Source organism: Paramisgurnus dabryanus, chromosome 6 (assembly GCF_030506205.2).
Source record: "Paramisgurnus dabryanus chromosome 6, PD_genome_1.1, whole genome shotgun sequence".
Classification (NCBI taxonomy): Eukaryota; Metazoa; Chordata; class Actinopteri; order Cypriniformes; family Cobitidae; genus Paramisgurnus; species Paramisgurnus dabryanus.
Window position 1 is genome coordinate 1694940 of NC_133342.1, and position 27285 is coordinate 1722224.

Consider the following 27285-nt stretch of genomic DNA (forward strand, 5'->3'; position numbering starts at 1 on the left):
GGGCTTAATTCAGTTGTTCTAAAGAGGCGTAAAAAAATGTCACTTAATTAATCCCTTTGGGGGTAAAAATGACCCCAATTGAAATGAATGGGAAATGTAAAAAAATCATTTTTTTTTTTTTTTTATTTGTCAAAAAAAATCAATGCATCCAGAATATATCTGAAAATTTCAACACAGAAAGGTAGGCCTGGTACTAGAGCACAAATATTTTTGTTACATAAAAATACATGCTTAATCACACACACACACACACACAAACACACAAAGTTATGACTGCCACAGAGAGCATTTTTTTATAGAATTTGGCAAAAAACAGCCACAAATGCAAAACAAAGATGTAAAATACTCACACAGGTGTGCGCACACGCACACACACACACATGCTCGCACATACACACACACATGCACAAACACACACAGACTCGCACACAGACTCGCACACAAAGACACAGTAAAACTTACACACAAATAAAGACACAGACACACATTGCACACACACACAGAAAGACAAAGTCACACACACACACACACACACACACACACACACACACATTCTGGTTTCCATGTTTTGTGGGGACATTCCATAGACGTAATGCATTTTATACCATACAAACTGTATATTCTATTCCCCTTACCTGCCCCATTCCCTAACCCCAACCATCACAAAAACCCTTCTGCTACTTCACATTTTCAAGAAACATCATTCTGTTTGATTTATAAGCTTGTTTCCTCATGGGGACATCAAAATGTCCCCACAAGGTCACAAAAACACTGGTATTCCTATCTTTGTGGGGACAATTGGTCCCCACAACGTGATAATTACCAAGTACACACACACTTCAGTAAAATTTCTGTGACATTTTAAAAACAGACCTTTCAAAATGCATCAAAAACTACAAACAATTATACTATTTGAAATAATATCTCCCAAAACACAGCATTAATTTACAGATTGGTAGTAAATGAAAAAAATTATATATTATTTGTATCATTAAAAATGTATATATTTTTGTAATCACTCTTTTAATCTCTGGGGTCATTTTTACCCCTGCGGAACTATAATGAATACAGGAAAGTCGGGTCTTATAAGGGTTAAATGTCATAATATAACTAAGGCCTTGTCCTGTATTAACTTGAACCCTGTCCTGGAAACCGCCCCTTTAAGTTTGTAAACTTACTTTTGGGTTTGTACTTTTTGCAAATGGTTAACATGTACTAATACACACTTACACACCAAAGAAAATTTAAAAACGTGATTTGGACAATATGTCATCTTGGTAACACTTTATTTTACGACCCGCAAAGTACCGCGTGATCTTTAACATTACCTTCTGTTATAATCTCTTTATGATCTATTTTGTTATATTACACAGTTTAACTGATTTACTAATAACCACAAACCCAGGATAGAGAGGTTGAGTGAATGTGGTCTGGACTCTGTGGATGAGGGTCATTTTGCTAGTGATGCTGTAGAAGGACAGAGATCCTGCACTGTGATCCACATACACTCCTATTCTAGATGATTTCGATACAGAGAGTTTTTTACTAACGCTATTGTGCCAGAATGTGTATCCCTCGTCAGAGCAGAACAAACTCCAGGACTGATCATTAAATCCAAACAAACACTCATTACTCTCTCCCTTCCTGCTGATGCTCTTATATGACACTGATATTTGGACATTTCCACTCCACTTAACCTCCCAATAACAGCGTCCACTCATACTTTCACTACACAACACCTGAAGATAAACATCAAATCTGTCTGGATGATCAGGATACGGCTGGTCTTTGTCAGTGACAGTAATCCCTCTGTTCCCATCAGACAGACAGAGCCGTTTATGTGCTGTGTTTGGATCTGCAGTGATCTGATGAGAATCTGATGGAGACAAATCACAAATCGATATGTAAATCAGAGAATCTGAATTTTCCTTGGGTTATATGTATAGTAAGGTAACACAGATCATTTATAGAAAAAAATCTGACAACATCTATTTATTTATACTGTTACAGACTGTGTGTGTAAATGTATTTGTTTGTGAGTGTGTTAGTAATTTTATTTGTTAATGTGTCTCTGTCCCTTAGTTGCACAACATGTTTCAAACAAATATTTTTCGATAAATTGATTAAACATTGTATTTTGTCTAAAAAATTATAAATGTATTCAGAAGCAAGTCGGACGATTCAAATACATTAACGTCACTTTTCCACGTGACCATGCCGGAGCTCGCCCCGTCGAGTGGCAAACGTTCAACAAAATGGCTGGTTTTCATAGCGGCTGCTAAAACTAACTATTATCAGCTTAAATTGAATTTAGTTGGACTTGATAGCAGAGGTGGAAAATACTAAGTTCCCTTTCAGTCCGACGAATTGGGAACCGCTTCGCGGGTGACCTATCTACTTCGAGAACTATCAGAAACGCCAATGAACTTGGCATGCAGATATTTGCATAATGCCGGCGCCACCCCGCCAGGTGCGTATATAAGGCGCAGGTGCATAATACCAAATCAGCTTTTATTGCTTCGAAGCCGGCAGACATCTGCTCACGAGAAGCTATTTTGAACTGATCTTCGTAGATCCTGTCTTTGGGGAAGAAAAAGATCTCAGCTTGCCAAAGTTGGTTGGGCGAAGACACCTCAGCGGAGGCTCGCAGTGTTTTTCTCCACCCTCTCTCTCTCTCTCTCTGTCTCTTAATTTAGGACTTGAGTTCGAGTGAGTGCGTTGCCTCTCCCTGTGTGTTTCACCAGCTTGCACAAAGAGTGATTTCCCTAAAAGAGCAGCACGTTTGAGCTTTGTGTCTTTTTAAAGACAGCCACTCATTCGTGTCACGGTCGGGTGCGTCTTTTTAAAGATGGCATTCCGCCCGTGCTCCGTTTCTGGATGCGGTGTGTTCATCGCTCCCCGGGATGGCCACGAGCGTTGTCTTTCCTGTCTGGGGCTCCAGCACGCAGAGGCAGCGCTCCGTGATAGTTCATGCTCCATCTGCGAGGGCATGACTATGGCGGATTTGCGGAGACGGGTGTCGTTTCTCCGGGAACGGCCCCCGCCTTCCAAGCCTGGTACTGCTAGGAGCGCAGTTACTAGGCTTGCGAAGGATGATCTCCGTATAACGGTGCTGGGTCGGTCTCTGGTTCGTCCAGTAGCTCCCAGCGCCCTGATCCGTTGCCAGCGGAGGTCCCGATGGAGACGAGCGGCCCGTGTTCTACGGTGTCCTCGCACTCTGTCGAGCCTCCACCCGATGCGATGTCCACCGTAACGTCGGAGGGGGGGTTGTCAGCCTCGGACGTCGATCCGGATCCGCTCCCGCCTTCGGGCCAGGTTGCGGCTTCTGCGTTCGACCCCGAGATGGCAGCCATGCTCGCTCGGGCGGCGGAGGCGGTCGGCTTGGAGTGGACTAAACCTCCCCCACCCGAACCGTCCCGCCTCGATGATTGGTTCTTCGGGGGTGCCAGGGATTCTCAGTCCTCGCCCCCGGTGCCTTTCTTCCCAGAGGTGCATGAAGAGCTGACGCGGTCGTGGAAAACCCCGTTTTCCGCCCGGAACCGGCCGTTTCAGCCTTCACCCCTCACCTCTCTCGAGGGTGGAGATGCCAAGGGGGTACACTGGTATCCCGTCAGTGGAGCGGCCGGTCACGATGCAGTTGTGTCCGGCCGGTGTCGCTTCCTCCTGGCGGGACCAGCCTACTCTCCCCTCACGGGCCTGTAAGCAGTCTTCGGCGCTTGTGGGGAGGCAGCCTCTGCCCTGCATGCCATGGCATTGCTGCAGGTTCACCAGGCTAAGGCTCTGAGGGACCTGCACGCGGGAGGTCAAGACTCGGCGGAGTTCTCCGAAACTGCGTGCGGCTACTGATCTGGCGCTTCGTGCGACCAAGGTCACCGCACGCGCCATCGGGCGTTCCCGGACCGGCCTGTTCGGCGAGACGGTCGAGGAGTTTGCCCAGCAATTCTCAGCGGCCAAGAAGCAGACTGAGGCCATCGCTCAGATCATGCCACGTCGGAAGCGTCCTGCGCCTGCCCCGTCCACGTCGGCGCCTCAGCCTGCTCCTCGCCGAGGGCGTCCTGCGGCGGCCGCCTCCGTTCCTCCCCGGGGCTCTTCTAAGAAGCGAGGAACCGGTCGTCAGCAGCCCGCCCCACCCGCTCAGCCCGCTTCAAAGGGTGGAAAAAGAAGATCGAAGCGGCCCTGAGACGGGCGACCTAGAGATGGAGGGGATCGCTCTTTGGGAGATGGTAAAGGCACCACACCCCCACCGGAGGAGGGCCGGTTGGGGAATCTTTTGTTTCATTTTTCTGTTCCGCCGACTTTTCAGTCGGCACCCACAAATTCACAGAAAGAGCGAATTCCACTTCCATCTCTAGCTCTTCAGATGAGCACCGGAGACACGAGCGGGCTCATAACCCCCCATTGTTCTCTGACTCATCAGAGGAGAATGAGAGCGACGCACGGGCTTATAACCCCACCGCGCTCTCCAACTTCTCAGGGGACAGGAGACAATCACAAGCTCATAACCCATCATCTTCCTCCCCCTTCGCCAGAGGGTGCATCGAGTGGTGTGAGGTGTCTTCAGCAGAGCCTCCCTTACTCACCCACCCAGCAGCGGACTCAGGTGAGTGTTATCATACACAACACTGCTGTCGGTGCGGCCAATACGCACACACCGGCGATCACCTCCGTTGCGCCCGCCGCGGGTACACCTATCGTGCCTTTAGTCCCTCTCGCACGGTGTCTGGGGGCGTGGGCACAGCTTCCCAGCCCGTCGCGTTGGCTTTTACGCACGTTTCGTCTCGGCTATGCGATCCACTTTGCCTGGCGTCCCCCCAAATTCTCCGGCGTTCGTTTCACTGCGGTGAGAGCTGCCGATGCTCACGTCCTCCGTGCGGAGATCGCTGTCCTATTGGCGAAGGACGCGATCGAGCCGGTCCCTCCAGCCGAGATGAGGTCGGGGTTTTACATCCCTTACTTTATTGTACCCAAGAAAAGCGGCGGCTTGCGACCGATCCTGGACCTGCGTTCGCTGAACCGTGCACTTCACAGAATGCCGTTCAAGATGCTGACGCCCAAACGCATATTTCCATGCATTCGTCCAAACGATTGGTTCGCATCTATCGACCTGAAGGACGCGTACTTCCACGTATCGATTCTCCCCCGGCACAGGCCGTTTCTCCGCTTTGCGTTCGAGGGGCGAGCATGCCAGTACAAAGTCCTCCCATTCGGGCTCTCTCTGTCACCCCGTGTATTCACCAAAGTAGTGGAGGGGGCTTTAAAACCCCTGAGAGAGAAAGGTGTGCGCATTCTCGCATATATAGACGATTGGCTCATAATAGCTCAAACACGTCAGACGCTGTGCGATCACAGAGATTTAACTCTAGAACACCTCGCTCGTCTGGGTCTTCGGGTCAACTGGGAGAAGAGCAAGCTTTGCCCCGTGCAGAGAATCTCTTTTCTCGGGATGGAACTGGACTCGGTCGATTTGACAGCTCGTTTAACAGAAGCGCGTGTACAGTCAATTCTGACTTGCCTGAATACATTCAATAGCAAGAGCGCGGTCCCGCTGAAACAATTTCAGAAGCTCCTGGGGCATATGGCAGCAGCTGCAGCTGTAACACCACTCAGACTGCTGCATATGCGACCGCTTCAGCATTGGCTTCACGACCGAGTCCCGAGGAGAGCATGGCTGCGCGGCATTCACCGTGTTATCATTACACCTGCGTGTCGTCGCACTTTCACTCCGTGGTCAGACCGTGCGTTTCTCCGAGCCGGTGTGCCTCTGAGACAGGTCTCCAGGCATGCAATAGTATGCACAGATGCTTCGGACACGGGGTGGGGGGCCACGTTCGATGGGCTTGCGGCTTCGGGGGTCTGGACGGCACCCCAGCTGCATTGGCACATAAATTGCCGAGAAATGTGGGCTGTATATCTTGCGCTCGTCCGTTTCAGCAACGAGTTACGGGGCAAAGATGTATTATTTCGCACAGACAACACTGCGACCTTGGCGTACATCAATCGTCAAGGCGCTTTACGCTCGCGTCACCTGTCGCATCTCGCCCGTCACCTCCTCACTTGGAGTCAGAAGAATTTGAGGTCTCTTCGTGCCATTTACATTCCGGGCACGCTCAACGTAGAGGCGGATGCGCTCTCTCGGGCTGCGCATCCCGGCGAATGGCGGCTCCACCCCATTGCGGTTCAGCAGATTTGGAGACGTTTTGGCAAAGCGCAGATCTGTTTGCTTCCCCAGAGACGATCCATTGTCGCCTGTTCTATTCACTAGCCGACGACTCGCTCGGCGTGGATGCATTGCCACACAGCTGGCCGCGAAACATGGTCAAATACGCGTTCCCTCCGGTGAGCCTCATTGCGCAAACCCTATGCAAAATCCGGGAGGACGAGGAGAGCGTGCTGTTGGTGGCACCGTATTGGACAACCAGGAGTTGGTTTCCAGAACTCTGTCTCCTCGCGACAGCCCCTCCTTGGAAGATTCCCCTGAGGAAGGACCTTCTTTCTCAACAAGAGGGCACATTATGGCACCCGCGCCCCGACCTGTGGAACCTCCATGTGTGGTCTCTGGACGGGGCACGGAGGATGTGAGTGATTTACCGCAAGAGGTATCTAACACTATTGCTGCTGCGCGAGCGCTGTCTACGCGCTTAAATGGAACCTGTTTGTCGACTGGTGTTCTTCCCAAAGTGAAAACCCCCGAGAATGCCCGATTAGTGTTGTGCTTTTGTATCTCCAGCGTCGTTTGAAGAATAGGCTGTCACCGTCCACTATTAAAGTCGATATCGCTGCGATATCAGCTCACCATTCACCCGTAAACGGTAGGACAGTGGGTCAGCACGACCTGGTCATTAGATTTCTTAGAGGCGCTCGAAGACTGAATCCTTCGCGTCCTCCCTCTATTCCTCCTTGGGACCTGTCCTTGGTGCTGAAATCACTCCAGGAAGCCCCATTTGAGCCTCTGCATAGTGTAAGTGTTAAATTTCTTACTATGAAAACATTAACTCTCCTTGCTTTGGCTTCTGTTAAGAGGATAGGGGATATTCATGCATTTTCGGTCGACGATTCGTGCCTTCAGTTCGGGCCGGCTGCATCTAGCGTAACACTGAGACCCCGGCCCGGCTTTGTGCTCAAAGTTCCCACCACTCCTTTCAGAGATCAGGTGGTGAACCTGCAAGCGCTGCCTTTGGAGGAGGCAGACCCAGCCATGGCTTTGTAATGCCCTGTTCGTGCACTACGTGTGTATATAGACAGGACACAAAGTTTTAGGACCTCAGACCAGCTTTTTGTTTGTTACGGTGGTCAGCAGAAAGGAAAAGCTGTCACCAAGCAGAGGATGTCCCATTGGATTGTGGATACTATAGCCCTTGCATATCAAAAGCAGAATGTGCCTTGTCCATTTAATTTACGTGCTCACTCTACACGCAGTGTGGCATCATCTTGGGCACTGGCTCGCGGTTCCTCGCTAACAGATATTTGTAGAGCTGCAGGCTGGGCGACACCTAATACGTTCACAAGATTCTATAGTTTTCGTGTCGAGCCGGTTTCCACTCGGGTTCTTTCTACTAACTAGTTAAGAATGCCGAGGGGCGGCTCGTGTGTCGGCTTGGAGCCTCTATTTTGGTGCTGTACATTTGCACCACTATGGAAGGCCATTGGGGAAAAAACGTCACAAAAACTGTTTTTGCCTCTCCTCCACCGCCCTGATAGCTGATGTTGCGGAGCATCCGCTGTCAACCTATCACTGTTGTATTCTCTGTAAACCTGTGTAGGCTAGGCGTCCACATTTGTCCCCTACGTGGGGTTCATTTGTGTGTATACTCCGTGGGGTTCTAATCCTCCACGTTTTTCCTTAGCAGAGCCTGCTCTGCATCTCTCTGCATACTATGTTTTGTTCAGAGACTTTTTATGAGCAACCTATTGGTTGTTTCATATATTTATGTCATCCATTCAACCTTCTTAGGGGGTGGCTTCCGCAGTGTTCTAGCTCCGCTCAGTTTAGACGCTTCCCCAGTTCGCTGCTTCACTATCGTGGGTTAAGGAACAGGTAGTGACCGGCCTTCTGCATTTCGCCTTAGGTTCTGCCCCTTATGTGGAGGGCGGAGGGCTTTTGCAGGCACTGGAAGGGTTCAGCTGCAGTGGCGTTTTGGTAGGGATTCCCAATTCGTCGGTCAAGACGTGACGTCGTAGTGACCGACTGAAAGGGAACGTCTCGGTTACGTATGTAACCCTCGTTCCCTAAAGGAAGGGAACGGAGACGTCACGTCCCGTCGCCACAGTTTGCTGTTCCATTGCTGTTTTTAGGCCGGGCACTGTTGCTCGGCTTCTCAGCAATAATATAGCTGATTTGGTATTATGCACCTGCGCCTTATATACGCACCTGGCGGGGCGGCGCCGGCATTATGCAAATACCTGCATGCCAAGTTCATTGGCATTTCTGATAGTTCTCGAAGTAGATCACCCGCGAAGCGGTTCCCAATTCGTCGGTCACGACGTGACGTCTCCGTTCCCTTCCTTCAGGGAACGAGGGTTACATACGTAACTGAGACGTTACATTAGTTACATTTTCCAAGCATCTGTGCTTTATTAGGATGTTTGCATTGGGAAAAATTTGACATCACTACATTCTAAAGATTAGAATCAAACTGTGTATTCTTTTATATTGCATATTAAAATGTATTTAATTCCTAATTACATTAAAATTGTGTACTTTTACTTGAGTAAAAGTACATTAATGTACTTAAATATTAAATTTAAAATAAAAACTTGTATTTATGAAATGTAATAAAATAAAAAATATGATAATATGCTTTGGAATGTATGTTTTCCAAACAAAAACACGAAAAAAATTCAAATACTTGAAAACATTTTTTAAAGTAGAAAGTAAAACCTCTAGCAACCCTAGCAACTTGTCGGTCGTTGGTAAACATTAGCATGAACAATCTATTTACTTCTCCTTTGGCAGTCTGTAAAATGATAGCTCGGAATTCTTGTTAATCTGTTAGTAAAGTCTATCGCACAACAGCTTTTCCCATTTACATTAGGCAAATCATTTCCATGTTTATCATATTATGTTTATATATTTATTAGCATTATGAAATATGTGTAAGTTTGTGTGTTTTTGTTAAGACTCACATTGTAGGAACTGCATCCTGTTCTTGGGTTCAGGAGTAACTGTATTAAAAGTTATAAAATTATATAGTAACATTTTTTGTATTTCTACAAAATATTTAATTGTTATCAGATGATGTGTTCTTTACCTTTGTCAGATATTTTTTCTATCTCTTTGCAGAGATCCCCCAGTTTCTCTCTAAGATGAGACACAGATTTCACTAAATCAGCAAAAGAACTGACAGTGACGCTGTGTAAATCTGTAGATCCAGAAGGAACTGCGAGAGACTGGAAACTCTACATAGACACAAGACCAAACAACAGCAAAATTTAATAGTAACTATAATCTCTGTAAAACATGCTCTTCACTTCCTAAAGATCACGTGTCATGTTTTTTTATACCTGGAGGAAATGGATGTGATCATCTGTGGTTGAAAGCTGCTTCAGTTCAGCGTCTCTCCTCCTCAGATCATCAATCTCCTGCTCCAGTCGCTTCAAGAGTCCTTCAGCTCGACTCACTGCAGCCTTTTTCTGATCACCCATACGCTGTGTCACCTCAGATCGTCTTCTCTCAATGGTTTGGATCAGTTGAGTAAAGATCCTCTCAGTGTCGTCCACTGCTGTCTGTGCAGAGCGCTGTTAGGACACACAGAGAGAGGAGCATTAGAATCAGCAGCATTCACTCAGCTCTTACTGGTACATCACACAGTCTGTTACTCCTCACTGACTGATTGGATGAGAGTCCTAACTGAGTCTGAAATAGATCTGAAACAGCAGACAGCAGTTGTTCTTCTGATCAAAACTCACCTTATGAGTCTCCACAGCATCTCTCAGCTCCTGAAGCTTCTTCTGGCTCTCCTGGATTCTCTCCTGGTATTGTTTCTGCAGCTGTTTCTGTTGAATGATAAACCAGATCAACAGTACATGTAGCTGTAGTGTGATTTATTAAAAATAACTTGTTGAGAAACATTTCTTATAGAGCAGAACTGATCACATTAACAAACCACTTTCAGCTCTCACCTGTTTCTCAGTCCTCTCTGTTGCAGCTGATACAGTCTCATGGTTATTGTGTTCATCTACCATACATAGATAACATATACAGAGCTGATCAGTACGACAGTAAATCTCAAGTATTTTATCATGTTGAGGGCAGATCATCTGCTGAAGTCGTCCAGTGGCATCTATCAGGTTGTGCTTCTTCCCTTTGAATAAATTCTCATGTTGTTCAAGATGATTTTGACAGTAAGAGTTCAGACACACCAGACAGGACTTGATAGCTTTGTGTTTTCTCTCAGTACAGACGTCACACTCCACATCTCCAGGTTCAGCATAACAGTGATCAGGACGAGCAGCTTGTAGTTTAGTCTTCTTCAGTTTCTCCACCACTTCATCCAGCATGGTGTTTTTACCTAAAACAGGTCTTGTAGTGAAGGTCTGTCTGCACTGAGGGCAGCTGTAGTCTCTGTTCTGATCACCCTGATCCCAGCTGTCCGTAATACAGCTCATACAGTAACTGTGTCCACAGGGAATGGTAACAGGATCCTTCAGTAGATCCAGACAGATTGAACAGCTGAACTGATCCTGAGCCAAAGAAACATTCGCTTCTGCCATTTTAGAAAAGATAAAGAAAAACCTGACAGTAAAGTTTCAGTTTTCCTCAACTCAAGAACTTCCTGGTTGTATTTATGAAACGTGTGCAAACATGAGTCCCAGGGTGCATTACGATTCTAAGGTCAATGACATCACCACCCCGTGACGAGGGCTGTCCCAATTCGGAGGCTCCTTCAAAAGTGTCCAGGGCTGCGTTCCACTCCAAATGCATCATACCTTTGCAGACAAAAGCAGGGGCGTTGTAAAGACAAGAATAAAGATAAGCATAAATGATTCAGTTCCCATGTTAATTCAATATATTAAGTAAAGGAACATTACGCATTAATACTGTACTGCATGCTGTAGTGTATTTACTATTGACATTATTCCTACACCCCATGATGCTTTGTGCATCATGGGGAGTGACTTTTGGTATGACATCAACAATGCTTTATCTGCGTTGTCTTTAGTCAATCATTTTCAGCAAAATGTGGATTCAAAGTCTGACAGAGCCTATAAAGGACATCAGCATGCCATCCACTCCTTTATAAGAGGAATGGAATGACAATTGTAACTTGATGCTGAAGTTTGAAGACAAACTGAAAGTCTGAAAGTTTGAAATCGTTTGAAATAGTTTTATAGGATAAACGTCTACTTCTTAAGATGTTTAGTTTAGTATTCTTGCTGGCTGTTAACATGTTTTAGTATGGAATTGCTAGCATGATTAACCATGAAGCTAACCCTGCTGAAAAATCCAGCATCAAACCAGCATGGACCGGCATGGGAATTATGCTGGTCTATGCTGGTTTAGCTGGTGGTCACCAGCATACCAGCACCAAAACACAACACATGCTGTGTCTTGCTGGTATGCTATGAAGCTAACATGATTTAACATGAAGCTAAAATGATTTAGAATTAAGTTAACATGAAGCTAACATGATTTTGCATGAAGTTAGCATAATGCTAGCATAATTTGACATTATGCTAACATGATTTAACATGAAGCTAATGTAGTGAAGTGGCGTAAAGCTCAAGTGCTCATTGGTTGGTTTCATTTAAACGTATGAACCAATCAGGGCATGTTTCCCAAGGTGTAGGAGTTAGTGATTACTCATTGGTTGGTTTCATGTAAATCTGTGAACCAATCAGAGCAAGGCATAAAAGGCCTAGTGGTGTAGTGCTTGGGAAGCGTCATTCATTTATCACCCTCTCCATTAAGCGCTCTTTTCAAATGAGCGGCTTACCTGATAGCTTTTGACGGCGGTGCGTTGGTTTGTGGCAGGTAGGTTTGTTTACTGCGACGTCTCAAAACCTTTGATTTTACCAGAGACTGATTGTTTGTATACGTTGTGCCTGAGTTTGTGTACACAATTTGCCGTGTGGGAATTTTGTGGTGTTTTCACGAGTGTATTCTTAAGTGTGTGGTGACTCTCCGACCCCTGCAGGCGATCTCCCCTTGTAGATGTGATTTTTGCTTTTTGTGTAAATTTCAACAATCCAAAATATATTTTTCTACCTGTTGTCTATGAAAAAGAAATTATAATTTTGAAAAATCTCACCCCATCCTTGACCATTGGATCTGTGTGTCTTAATCAAGATTTCCCGGGTGGTGTAGTCAGACAGCGTCAGAATCATATTGTAGCCAGCCTCTTGAAACTCCTTTATCTCCATACCTCCATTTTTACAAAATTTTCATAACCGTCATAACCGCTGGGCATTATCTTTTCTATAATTACGTAGACATATTATTTAGTATATCAGGTTGGACGCAGCCAACTTGAACCTCTGATTAGTGATTATAGTGTAAGAATTGTATTAAGTTGATATAGACCAGTGTTTCTCAAACTTTTTCAGCCCAAGGACCACTTTATCTTCCAATTTGTTTTTGAGGACCACCTAACAGTATCCCACTCTAACACGCCCCCAAAAAACAACAAAATAGGAAGGACAACCTAAATTTAAGTTTAATATGCAACTGTTTCAAGTCAAAAACTAATTTTTTAGCACAAATGCAATGCTATGTTCAGAAATTATTATATGAATTTTATTTCATTTGAAAAAGTAAATGTGAAATGAGTTGTGGCATAATATGAACAACAAACTGCACATGTGAAAAAAGCACTGTTGCCTCACAGCAAGAAGGTTCCCGGTTCGAGCCCCAGCTAGGACAGATGGCCTTTCTGTGTGGAGTTTCTGCATGTTCTCCCTGTGTCAGCGTTGGTTTACTCCGGGTACTCCGGTTTCCTCCCACAGGCCAAAAACATGCAAGTTAGGCTATTTGGAGATAACAAATTTTCCCTCCCCCAACTTGTGAATAAACCAACTTGTCTGAATAAACTTGAGTATGGATTAACTGGTTCTCACCATGAATATAGCCGTAGATGCTGGAATGGTGTTAAGAAATAAAGGAAGAAGAAGAAGAAAACTGAGGTGGTGGGTATATGAAGTCAGTAGTTGTAACTATGGTAAATTTTCCCCTTTATGTCCAAAATCACTGACATTACAGGGATTTTACACATGAAACAAAAACTAGTACATTACAAAACTAATAGATCTGTAGATTTTAGCTGCTTTCAGTTGACGCTTGATCTTTTCTTTTGACTCCTCTTTGGTTTAGCCACCGATCCATTTTTACATTATTAAATAGAATGGCAAGAACTGATATCACAGTTTAACAAGTGCATTAAAAATCTACTTAAATAAGTGATAATTTTGTATAAACACTTGCCTGGTTTAGGTCATCTTTTGGCGGACCACTTGGGGGTTTGGTCCGCGGACCACACTTTAAGAATTACTGATATAGACGATTATGAGGGGGCTATGATCGTATCAGAGGCAAAACCTCTGATATGATCAAGTATGTGTTCGGAACCCGCACAACGGCCGGTGTGGCTGATACGACATTGATAATCGAATGAATGAGTTCAATATAAAAGAGTGATCAAACGCTTATTTAACTCAATCCAAATTCTGCCATTCTATCTATTTGATTCATAATTACAAACAACACGATTTTATCTATTTGAGACAGCTAAAACTACCTAAATTACATAACGCCAGAAAGTAATCAGTTAGCGCCAGAAAAGACAGAATGCGTGAGGACCCTTCTGCCATGCCGGTTGGTTTCTGCCATTGGGCCAAAGGATGGATATTATATATGTATATGTATATGTATTATATATGTGTGTGTGTACCTGGTAATTATCACGTTGTGGGGACCAATTGTCCCCACAAAGATAGGAATACCAGTGTTTTGTGACCTTGTGGGGACATTTTGATGTCCCCATGAGGAAACAAGCTTATAAATCAAACAAGATGATGTTTATTGAAAATCTAAGGTACAAGAAAGGTTTTTGTGATGGTTGGGGTTAGGGAATGGGGCAGGTAAGGGGAATAGAATTTACAGTTTGTACAGTATAAAATGCATTACGTCTATGGAATGTCCCCACAAAACATGGAAACCAGAATGTGTGTGTGTGTGTGTGTGTGTGTGTGTGTATCCCTTACAGAAGTTAGCATGATTTAACATGAAGCTAGCATGATTTAAGACCCATGTCTCTATGATGTTCAGATGCTCTTACACAGCCTGCCCGCCTCTTCAAATGTGCCCAGATAGCAAGCACATGTGGGCCACTTCAGGCGAAGATGAGGCACTGCTGGCCTTCTTATGGCCCGCATAAAAGGGATGTGAACCTAAAGTGGCTCACATGTAAAATAGCAAAAATGGGCCAAATATATCAAATCACATGTGGGCCGACTTTGGCAAAAATGCTGCACAACAGAAACGGCCTAACCTTGGAATAAACCAAATGTGGCCCTCACATTTTGCAGCAAATGTGGCCCAGTTCTTTACAAATAGGTCTGGGCCAGTTTTGGCAAAGATATGGCAAAGTAAGCACCGGCTCATGTGGGTGTGTGTCTAAAGTGGCCCACATATGATGTAGCAAATGTGGCCCGGTTCTTTTAAAACTTATCCGGGCCGGTTTTGGCAAACATGTAGCACAGTAAGCACTGGCTCATGTGGGTGTGAGTCTGAAGTGGCCCACATATGATGTTGCAAATGTGGCCCAGCTGTATAAAGAAGCATCAGGGCCAGTTTTGGCAAAGATATTGCACATTAAGCACTGGCTCATGTGGGTGTGAGTCTGAAGTGATTCATATACCCAGCTAACAGAAAAAAGTTCTAAGAACGTTCCCTGAAAGTTCCCAAAAATGTTTTAAATATCAACTGTTTTTATATTGACTTGTTTGCTTGTTATGTAAATGATAGAGAAACATTGCATTTTATTATTTTATAAAACATTATTTCTGAAAACAGTAAAAATATTGCTGTAGAAAGCAAAATTCACTTATTAGGTTTAGATGTTGATGCTTTGTTTAATTTTAAGTCACCATTATTGTGATTAGTGTTTGTTTTAGTTGGACCCTTGACTTATTTATAAGAAGTTCCGTGGTTGCCTTACTTTGTATGTATAAAACACATTTGTTATGGTAGTGTAAAATTATTTACAATAAAGTTGCAATTCTGTGGTGGTTGGTATATAATGGTAACAATCATAATCTAATTAATTGGTTTACTTTTAAGAGTTTTTATCGGTCAATAATATGTATGAAGTCCAGCACTTTCACAGCAGTTTGATATTAAGGAGTTATAGAAACTTTGGCAAAAATTAACCGCTGTATATTTGGGACGTACAAACATCAAGAATCAGACGTCTCAACCATGAGCAAGCCAGTGTGATGCCACAATCAGAGTATGAATCTCAACCATGGTGACAAAGAAAATTATAAAAAGTTAATTATTTATCCATGTTGCAATGCATGCTGGGAGTCCCGGATGAGATTTGTAATTTGTTAATACCCAGCATGCATTGCAGCATGAAGTTTTTCATTTAATAGTCACCATGGTTGAGATTCATACTCTGATTGTGGCATCACACTGGCTTGCTCATGGTTGAGATGTGTTAAACAGGAGTGGACCACACAAGTGCCATGAATCATGCCAGGTGTGGGCCGAATCTGGGCAAGAATTTATATCAACTACTACCCGGATTTGGGTCAGATCTGCATTATTTGCTTTGTGCTTTGCTGACATGTGGCATTTCTATGGCTTGCTTGTGGCAAAGTTCTGGAAAAAAGAAGTGGACCGCTCAAGTGCCATCATTCCATGCCAAAGGTGGGCCAGATGAAAGGGTCAGATGTGAGCCAGAACTGGGCCACAGCAATTTTGCTATCTGGGTGGTGACCCACAAGTTTCTACAAATTCGCTCACAGCTATGAACCATAAAATTTGTCACAATGTTAAGTCAATGGAAAATTAAGGCGTTTGATCTCCCCGTTTAGGAATTCTATGTGTCCCATCAGTTACAAGTCATAGCATGCTAAGTCAGACCACTTTGAAGACTTTTGGAAAGTTTTGTGGATGAATCTTGAAAGCTTTATGTGGAGTTACAGTCAAAAATTTTGGGGATCAGAAGTTGTTTAATAATAAGCTTACATACAACAACAGTAGAATCTCGACTTTGTCAAGCCAACATAAAATGTTGCTGCCACTTGTTTGTGATGGTAAGGCAATTTGAAAAAAATCTTCACAGTAATTTGTTTGGTTGTGTGCTAGATGTGGGTAATTATTTTGTGTTTTTTTAAAGAGAAAGTCAATGGATGAACGTGCTGCACCATCAGGTGAACATTGCAGCTGTTGCTTTGGTGTAATGTTTGTCAGATGTAAAGTCTTTACCTTTTACACACACCATAATTTTGCCTGTGATATTTAAACAATGTATATAGGGTGACAAATGTAGTTCATTTAATACAATTGAAATATTTGTAATAATTATAACATGAGAGTAAACACATTAAAGAAACTGTACAGTCTCATTTTTTATAAAGCCCATACAGAAAGGCATTTAACACTACGCATAAACCCGGGTAATCTTCATATCTAAATACTTCTTTTAAGCCCACGTGGAGATAAGTTAAAATCTGGGGCCTCATTTATAAAGCGTGCGTACGCACAGATTTGATCGTAAAGTGTGCGTAGGCAAAAATCCACGGCAAAGTCCATATTTATAAAAACTGTCTTTGACGTGGAAAAGTGCTTAGCGCCACGTCAGAGTCTGAGCAGACGTACGCTCTTTTGCTTGTCTGATTGCTGCAGGTTTTTGGAAATATAAGCCATTCTTGCTGTTTGAAATTGGGTTTAAACATTGACAAGCGCTCTTGTATATGTCTGACATTAATTACGCATCATTTAAAGGCGGAGATCTAATACTGCTCGGCTGCGCGCACAAGTTCAAGTTCATTTGCGATTTATGGATTTGAAAGAGGTACGCGCGTTTTCTGCGCGTACGTTCGGTTTATGAATCATACGTACGCATTTTTGTTAAATGATCGTAAGATTAAATGTAGGATGGTTTTTACGCAGCATTTTATAAATGAGGCCCCTGATGTTTCACAATGTACATTACTAATCCTTGGGTTACCACATGTATATTTGCAGTGTCAACAGTCACAACTGGATAAACAAAGCGATCTATTTCGACCTCACTCAGACCGTCACCACGGTCTTATCCTGAATGACGCCATTCTTCCGCCTATCCTCGAGACCTAATATCAACAATGTCAGGTGACTGACCCTAGGTTGGCTATATAACATCCGGATGAACCAACCACTTCCTCTTGCCTTTCTCGCCTCATCTGAGACCGAAGCGGTAGAGCGCATTTTTTGAACCTATTTACAGGAGAAGACTAAACGTTTCAATCCGTCACGTTTTTTCGTGCAGGTGCTTTATGTCCCTGAGGATTGCGAGGGATTTCTTCTCATTTATCTATCTCGGCGCGTTGTTGGAACGCTAGTCGGTGAGTATTTCTCTTTAAGTTTTATAGTTTGTTTTTCAGGTGCTCTGTCGTCAGCTGTTCGCAGCAGACAGTAGTTTTTCCATCACAGTTTACTGCGTGTACGCACGTAGAATGATGGATATATAATTTTCCTAAGACCTTATGATTTTCAAGCAGTTTTGTTCGCAAACTCAATTTGAATTGATTACGAGCGGTGATTCGTCACAATCAATATTATAATGGTATACGGTTAATTATATTATTTAACTAACACCAAGTAGTTTATTTTTCAAAATTACAGTTTATAAATAGATAAATAAAATAAAGTTTATTTCTGCCAACCTAAGAGCTCTGTTCGCAGACTTAAAGGGTGATTTAATGAAGGGTGATTCGTCACAATCTATTTGTTAATTTCATGTTATTTGTGTTTGTTAACTAAATACCAGACAGTTTATTTTGAGATTTTGTTTATCTTCAATCAGTAAAAATACTGTGATTTGTTACAGCTAATTGTTGCTGTTTCTTTCATATCTTAGACTGTTATCATATTAAGTGAACTCTGACTTCTCATCATGAGTCACTCAAAATGTAGATTTTGTCCATCGGTTATGCACCCACTGGATGGGCACCGGGAATGCCCCTCCTGTTTGGGTATGCAGCATTTATTAGATGACATTGAAAGCCCATGTGCAGGTGCAAAGGAGCTTTCTTTACAAGAAAGAATACAGAGAGCAAGACATTCAACTGGTGGCAGTAAAGTGATTCCCAGTGGGTCTTCTCTAAAGCGTAAGAGGCCTGATATGTCCACTGTATCCTCATACTCTGACACGCCTCAGGATAAAAGGGAGAGTGCTGCGGCAACTCAAGAGCCCAAAGATGACACACAATTACATATTTTGGCAGCATTACGTGACTTAGCTAGTAAGCTTGAAACGTGTAGTTCTCCAGTTAGCACACAACCATCTGTACTAACTGTTGCACCCTCTCTCAGAGATGATTTAACATCATGTCAGGAAGAGAGGGAGGATTCTATGGATGCTGTATCACTCCACGCTAATAATTCTCTGTATGGTAGTGAGGGGGATGCTGAAGAAAATGAGGAAGAGGAGTCTAAGTCAGACATTTCAATAGGGAATCCCCGTTGTCCTGGTAAAGAATGTCAAAAGACTGATCGATTAATGAGCCAAGCGTATAATGCAGCTACCTGGGCCGCTCGATCAGGAAATGCTTTGGCAATAGTGTTGGCTGCCTTAAGGAAAGTTGTCAATACAGAAGAGCGTGATGTCATGAACCTAATTGACACATCACTTATCACACATTCGCAGCTTACCAGGGATATTGGAGCATCTATGTCTTCAGCAATTTTAGCCAGAAGACCGATTTGGTTGGCTCAAACAGATTTGCCTGAGACTATTAGGAGAGAACTGACTAGTATGCCAGTGGTTCCAGGACGGGTATTTCACACTGATTCCCAGTCCTTACTGGATACTGCTGACCAGGCAAGACGCAGAAGAGAATCGGTTTATTCAAACATTTGGTGGACCTACTAGATATGGCCATAGAGCTGCTCATTCCTTTCAGCCCTCACGCTTTCCTCATTCAGAGCCTTGGGGGCATGACAGAAGGCGGGCTAGGGGTTACCAGTCCCATGACAGGGGAACTAGACCGTTTTACCAAACTCCCCAAATGGACCAGTCCCACACTCCAGGTAGGGGAGGACCTCTTAAAAGGCGACCTACCAAGGGTTTCAAACCCAGAGGAGGCCATGCATAGCAGTCTCGGAGTCGCCGGAGGATGCTCCCAACTATGTTGGGAGAAAGTAACATCAGATCCTTGGGTTCTAGATACCATCAGGAAAGGATACAGGATACAATTCCGGCGACGTCCTCCTACCTTTTCAGGGGTTCACATGACTATAGTCAGAGACCCAGCCCAGGCAAAAATCTTGACCAACGAGATCATGGTCTTACTACAGAAAAAAGCAATTGTACAGATAAACACAGACAAACAGCTAACTGGGTTCTATTCGAAATATTTCCTAGTACCCAAGAAAGATGGCGGGCTTCGACCCATTCTGGACTTACGACAACTGAACAAATACATAAAGGTATTACCCTTCAAGATGCTGACTACAGTGCAAATTCTGGAATCCATAGAACTGGGAGAATGGTTCACTTCCATAGATCTGAAGGATGCATACTTCCAGATACCCATCTGTCAGGATCATCACCCGTTTCTTCACTTTGCTTTTCAAGACCGGGTTTATCAGTTCAGGGTCCTCCCATTTGGCCTGTCTCTGTCTCCAAGGGTCTTCACCAGGGTGGTCTCAACAGCTCTTCGTCCTCTTCAGTGTGCAGGTTTGAAAATTTTGTCATACCTAGACGACTGGCTAATTTGTGCTCCTTCCCGCAGTCATGAAGGACACAGAAATAGTTCTTCAACATGTCCAATCTCTTGGCTTCAAAGTGAACTGGGAAAAGAGCAATCTAATTCCCAGACAACAGACAGTGTTTGTGGGAATTTCGCTGGATTCCAGACTGATGACTGCATCGTTATCACCCCAGAGGGTGGAACAATTGCTACGTCTAGCCCAGTCATTTCGCCTGAACAAGAAAATAAAGTTAATTCAATTTCAGCGATTGTTGGGTATGATTGCAGCAGCAGCAGTTGTGATTCCACTCGGCCTCCTCAAAGCACGTCCTCTACAGCGGTGGCTGAACAATTTTCAATTACACCCCAAATTGCACAGACATGTAAGAATAAAGGTCACACAAAAGTGTATCCAAATGTTACGTCCTTGGAACAGCAATGTGTTGCTATCACAAGGGGTTCCCTTAGGCAACATTCCAGCGAGGCGGTCTGTGATAACAACAGATGCCTCTCTAGCAGGATGGGGACCAGTGTGGGAAGGCAGGTCCATCAGGGGTCTCTGGGAATCTCCTTGGACCTTGGAGCACATCAATGTGTTGGAACTCAGGGCAGTGCATCTCTCCCTGAGAGCTTTTCTCCCGTTATTACAGAACAAACATGTCTTGATAAGAACAGACAACATGTCTGCTGTGTACCACATCAATCACCAAGGCGGCACAAGATCAGCACGATGCCTCCAGGTGGCAAAGAAACTACTTTCCTGGGCATTTCCGAAACTCCAGTCACTCAGGGCAGTATATATTCCGGGAGTAGCAAACAAAGCTGCAGACTTGTTCTCCCGAACCGGAGCTCTCCCGGGGGAATGGCGTCTCCATCCCGAAGTGGTGAGGCTCATATGGGGTCAGTTCGGTGTGCCGAAGATCGACCTGTTCGCAACGGCCGAGACAACCCATTGCAATCTATGGTACTCCTTGAACAACCAGGGGGATCCCTTGGGGATCTCAAGAATGGCCCGAAGGGTTGTTGTACGCTTTTCCTCCCCTACCTCTGATTTCGCTGGTGCTCAGGAGGATAGCATTGGGCCATCACAAAGTCTTACTTGTAGCCCCGAGGTGGCCGAAGAAGCATTGGTTTCCGGCCCTTGTACATCTGATCCAAGGTCACCCTTGGCAGTTACCGAAGAGAGCCGATCTCCTCTCCCAAGCGGAAGGCCAGATTTGGCACCCCAGACCAGAGATGTTACAACTATGGGTATGGCCCTTACTAAGTCCCTCTCTAAAGACTTAGATGAAGCTGTGTTAAGGACAATAAATAGTTCTAAAGCACCCTCAACATGGAGTAATTACTTTAGCAAGTGGCGAATATTTTCAGCATGGTGTCAAGACCATCAACTAAATTCAGCCGATTGTGACACCAGTATGGTTTTACGGTTTCTTCAAACATTACTGAGCTCCGGGAAATCGGTCAATACCATAAAGGTCTACATTGCAGCTATTTCCCACTTCCACACATTAATAGATGGTGTAAGTGTTGGTAAACACCCCTTGGTATCTCGATTCCTTAAGGGTGCACATCGTTTAAACCCCGGGAGATTTATGAGATCTCCTACTTGGGACCTTACCATTGTTTTACATTCTCTGACCAAAGCACCTTTTGAGCCTTTGGAAGAAACTGATCTTAAGTTGTTGACATGGAAGACTGTTTTCCTCCTGGCGATATGTTCAGCCAAGAGAGTTGGTGAATTGCATTCCTTATCAGTCAGTGAAGACTGCTTGAGATGGAAGGCAGAAAGAACAGGGGTTTTTCTTTGGCCAAATCCATCATTCCTACCCAAGGTTCTTAAGCCTAGTACAGTAAATCAGGTAATTGAGCTTGATGCTTTCCAACCTGACCCTCTTTGTTCAGGTACAGGGTAAGATAATTATACCTTATGTCCTGTTAGAGCGTTGCACATATACATTGAGCGCACTCAACCATTGCGGCACGCACACACACAACTATTTGTATGCTTTGACAAGAATTATACAGGTAAACCTGTGTCTAAGCAACGTTTGTCTCATTGGATTGTTGATACAATTTCACAAGCGTATTTCAGCCAAGGTCTGCCCATTCCTGGTGAGCTGGTTGCTCATTCTACCAGGAGCATGGCTACTTCCTGGGCAGCACTCAAAGGAGTGGCACTCTCAGACATTTGTGCTGCAGCCTCTTGGAGTACTCCATGTACGTTCACAAAGTTTTATAGGATTAATGTGGCAAATCCTAACTCTTTTGGGTCTACTGTTTTATCTGTAGCTAAACTACCAGGGTAGGGAAAAGATACTAATCCCTCGTGACCCTGATGTTATAAGTCATCCAGGATAAGACCGTGGTGACGGTCTGAGTGAGGTCAAAATAGATCGTAAGTTATGTCCATAACTATGGATCTATGAGACAGAACGATGACCGTCACCATCTCTTGTCACTCGGGACGAGCTGGGGCATTCCAGGCAAGAGGAAGTGGTTGGTTCATCCGGATGTTATATAGCCAACCTAGGGTCAGTCACCTGACATTGTTGATATTAGGTCTCGAGGATAGGTGGAAGAATGGCGTCATTCAGGATAAGACCGTGGTGACGGTCATCGTTCGGTCTCATAGATCCATAGTTATGGACATAACTTACGTTATCAAACTGACTGAATACACTGTGTGACAGATAACTATCTTGCGCTTTCACATCCATGAGTAAAAGGTTAAAGCATAATTACTCCTTGAGATGTTTTTACTTCAGCCATTTTTCGTAACCAATTAAAGGGGCCATGGCATGAAAATCTGACTTTACCCTAACCCTAACCCTTCTAGTGTGGCAAACACTGTAGCAGTATTGCTACATCATTAAATTCTACCTGATAACATAAATCCAAGAATTCCTCCATATAGTTTTAATAGGGCGGTTGCCTTGGCGTAGCTGTAGAAGAGTTACTCCTGGGTTCATTATTGGTCAAGCTTTCTGTAATAATTCTCCATTGAGAGGTGAGCGATTTGAGAACCCAAATGCAGTTTATTAATTCATATAGATGAACTTGGCTTGGCATGGCATGGCTACTACAAAAACATGGTTAATTTTTGTAAGGGCATAGTTAAAACTAGAGAATACTATACTTTACTACAGAAATTATACTAGGTGTTCATATAGCTCAGTTAGTGGAGCATTGCATTAGCAGTGCAAAATGTTTGTTGGTTTGATTTCAGGGAACACACACACTGACATAATTATTAAAAATGCATGCCTGAAATGCACTCTTAAGTAGATTTGGATAAAAGCATCTGCCAAATGTATAAATTAATATTGTATTATATACTGCATTTTTTTCTCTTTTAAGTTAAAATGAAAGGCAATGTTTGTGAACATTCATTTAATGATTCCTCATTGCATTTTAAAGCCACAATGTACAGAAAATCACACAAAAACATTTTAGATTACTAAACCTAAAAATAACAAATGTGATCCTACCTGGGAAGTCCAGCTACAGTTCAGCGATTTTATTTTAAATTTTAGTGCATCAAAGTAGTCATGACCAAAAAAAGACAAATTACATTTCATTTATGATTGTTAAATGAAAGCTTTACGTACAATTCCTTAAATGTTATTTTATAACAAGAAAAATACTCGAATTAATGATTTTATATATAATGATTATACGCTTTATTGCTTTGCACAGAAATACCTGTTTGCTTACTTTGACTTTGATCATTTCTGTATTTACTTTAGGTACAGAAACACATGATGATTCCTATATCATTTGTTTCAGGAATCTCTTTTCTATCATTTAAAAGTGAACACCAACCATAATATTAAATTTCAAGAGAGACAATCATGTCAGGCATAAATATAGGTTCTTAATTCGGTGCAGATATTTTTTGTGTCATCAACAAAATTTCAGGAGAATCTTAACTGTTTTTTGTATCTTAACTTTTGACAAGATAACCACCCTGTTTTTAATTTATTTTAAATGTTGAAAAAATCAGTTAATGATGTTTAGTTTGATGAACTCCTAAATATGATCTAAAATATGACAAGCAGTGCACCTAGCATGTTCAGCTAAATTGCATGTGCCAGTACGCAACAGTGCAACACCGATACAACGAAAACAATCAAAAATTTACAGACTTAAATTAGATCAGAATTTTCCTTTATAATACATAAAAAACATTATCTATACTGTTACTTCACACAGTTTCACTGATCCAGAATAAACTCTAAACCCAGGATAGAGAGGTTGAGTGAATGTGGTGTTGACTCTGTGGATGAGGGTCATTGTGTCAGAGACGCTGTAGAAGGACAGAGATCCTGAACTGTGATCCACATAAACTCCTATTCTAGAAGATCTGAGCACTACTGGGAGTTTAGTCTCATGATAATTGTGATAGAATGAACATCTGGAGCCCCAGCAGTACAAACTCCAGGACTGATCATTACGTCCAAACAAACTCTTATAACCTTTCCTGTTGATGCTCTTATATGACACTGATATTCGCACATTTCCACTCCCCTCAACCTCCCAGTAACAGCGTCCACTCACACTCTCACTACATAACCTGAGCAAAATAATCAAATCTGTCTGGATGATCAGGATACGGCTGCTCTGTGTCAGTGTCAGTAATCACTGTGTTCCCCTCAGACAGACCGAGACGTTTATGTGCTGTGTTTGGCTCTGCAGAAATCGGAAGATAACCTATGGAGACAAAAGAATATTTGAATGTATTTCAATAATTAAATTAAAACTTTAAAAAAGGCCTAATTTAATATTTGTATGGACCGTAATTGTGTAAAGATTGTATCAGAAATTAAAATAATTTACAGAAAGAATCTGACTACACCTAACTTACTGTTACAGACAGTTTGTGGTTATGAATGTGTATTAATTGTTAAAATCGCTCTGTTTGCACAGAAGTTATACATTTTGTTTACAAGTTTTATTTTTCAAACTGATTTTGTTTTGTATAAGAGTCTTCAAGTCAAGCAATTTTATTTCATAATTAAATGTTTTAATGAAAATAACTAATTTTAATAGCATGCAAAATCAGAGTTTTTAATTAAATGTCTGTTCTCATGTTCCTTTGTGGAAAAGCATATTTCTTAATTTTTTCTGTAAATTTAAGTAATGACTGAACATCATTATAGTTGGAGTTTAACGTGCACACTTTGGCACGTTAAAATGACAGCTGGGACACCCTACGGACTCGTAGACTAAGCGAGCATGCGCATTTTAGGGCCACGAGACTGAAAGTCCACATGAAGTGCCCCATTTGGGACAGGGCCATAGACTATTTTTTTCCCAGTCCTTTGTCAGCTCAAATGTTGTTTCATGCGTTTTATGCTAAAGTTTGCCTGTTTAGTTGCTTTGTCAAGTTCCATGTTCATTGTCATCCAAGGTTAGTCTCCGAACTTTATTCTTTAAAGGAAGCAAATTATAATTTTATGTTGTTTTAAGACTAGGGGAGTTTAAAATGCACATTATCACTGTTCCTCACTTGTGAAATTTGTTTCAACATTTAGCTTAAAAGTATATCTTTTAATACTTGTGTATTATTTGCTTATACTCACATTGTAAGAACTGTTCCCTGGTATTAAGTTCAGGGGAGGGAATGATGTCAATATACTTTACTATGGGAAGAAACATAAATATTTATTTAATTAAATTGTATTTATTTAGCATATACAAATACTGCATAATATGTGCCTGATTTTTCAGAAAAATAGGTGCATTACCTCTGTCTGATATTTTTTCAATTTCTTGCCCACAGAAATCTTCCAGTTTCTCTCTCAGATGAGACACAGATTTTACTACATCATCAAAAGAGAGGAGAGAACTGACAGTGATGTTGAGTGAGTCTGAAGATCCAGGAGGAACAGAGAGAGACTGAAAATTCTGCAAAAACACCAAGACAAACAACACATTTAATAAAATATAACCACAGTAAAACATGCTCTTCACTAACTAAACACCACTGTACTGTTTTTCTGATCTCTGTTACCTGGAGGAAATTGATGTGATCATCTGTATGTGAAAGCTGCTCCAGCTCAGCGTCTCTCCTCCTCAGATCATCAATCTCCTGCTCCAGTCGCTTCAAGAGTCCTTCAGCTTCACTCACTGCAGTCTTTTCCTGATCTCTGATCAGCTGTGTCACCTCAGATCGTCTTCTCTCAATGGATCGGATCAGTTGAGTAAAGATCCTCTCAGTGTCGTCCACTGCTGTCTGTGCAGAGCGCTGTTAGGACACACAGAGAGAGGAGCATTAGAATCAGCAGCATTCACTCAGCTCTTACTGGTACATCACACAGTCTGTTACACACAGTGAACTTCAGTGAAAGTCATCCAGCACTGAACTCCTCACTGACTGATTGGATGAGAGTCCTAACTGAGTCTGAAACAGATCTGAAACAGCAGACAGCAGTTGTTCTTCTGATCAAAACTCACCTTATGAGTCTCCACAGCATCTCTCAGCTCCTGAAGCTTCTTCTGACTCTCCTGGATTCTCTGCTGGGATTTTCTCTGTGTTTCCTTTAGTTGTTTCTGTTAAATGTGGAAATAAGAATAAACCAGATACTGTGCATGTAGCTAATGTGATCACCAAAGAACATTTATTATAGAGCAGAACTGATCACATAAACAAAACCACTCAATGTTCTCAGCTCTCACCTGTTTCTCAGTCCTCTCTGTTGCAGCTGATACAGTCTTATGTTCATTGTGTTCATCCACCATACACAGATAACATATACAGAGTTGATCAGTACGACAGTAAATCTCAAGTACTTTATCATGTTGAGGGCAGATCATCTCCTGAAGTCGTCCAGTGGCGTCTATCAGGTTGTGCTTCTTGCCTTTGAAGAATTTCTCATGTTGTTCAAGATGATTTTGACAGTAAGAGTTCAGACACACCAGACAGGACTTGACAGCTTTGTGTTTTCTCTCAGTACATACGTCACACTCCACATCTCCAGCTTCAGCATAACAGTGATCAGGACGAGCAGTTTGTAGTTTAGTCTTCTTTAGTTTCTCCACCACTTCAGCCAGCATGGTGTTTTTACCTAAAACGGGTCTTGTAGTGAAGGTTTGTCTGCATTGAGGGCAGCTGTAGTTTCTCTTCTGATCATCCTGATCCCAGCAGTCTGTAATACAGCTCATACAGTAACTGTGTCCACAAGGAATAGCCACAGGATCCTTCAGTAGATCCAGACAGATTGGACAGATGAACTGATCCTGAGCCAAAGAGACACTCGCTTCTGCCATTTTAGAAAAGAAGAAACATGCAAAAACCTGACCGTTATTTAGTTTCAGTTTCCCTGAACTCGAGAACTTCCTGGGTGTGTTTATGAAATGTGTGCAAACATGAGTCCCAGTCATATA

The 27285-nt window shown here is 43.0% G+C and overlaps 1 protein-coding gene and 1 pseudogene across 1 annotated transcript; both read right to left on the reverse strand.

The window, feature by feature from the left end:
• Window positions 1–93: 93 nt before the first annotated feature.
• LOC135748116 (tripartite motif-containing protein 16-like protein) lies at window positions 94–11096 on the reverse strand. The gene is made up of 6 exons (XM_065266198.2): window positions 10120–11096; window positions 9907–9993; window positions 9502–9735; window positions 9249–9396; window positions 9124–9162; window positions 94–1876 (listed from the first exon to the last, which is right to left on the reverse strand). Exons 1-6 carry the CDS (start codon window positions 10708–10710, stop codon window positions 1353–1355), a joined length of 1623 nt encoding a protein of 540 aa, XP_065122270.1. The 5' UTR covers window positions 10711–11096; the 3' UTR covers window positions 94–1352.
• An 11947-nt stretch (window positions 11097–23043) lies between these two features.
• Window positions 23044–27285, reverse strand: LOC135748106 (E3 ubiquitin/ISG15 ligase TRIM25-like; annotated as a pseudogene).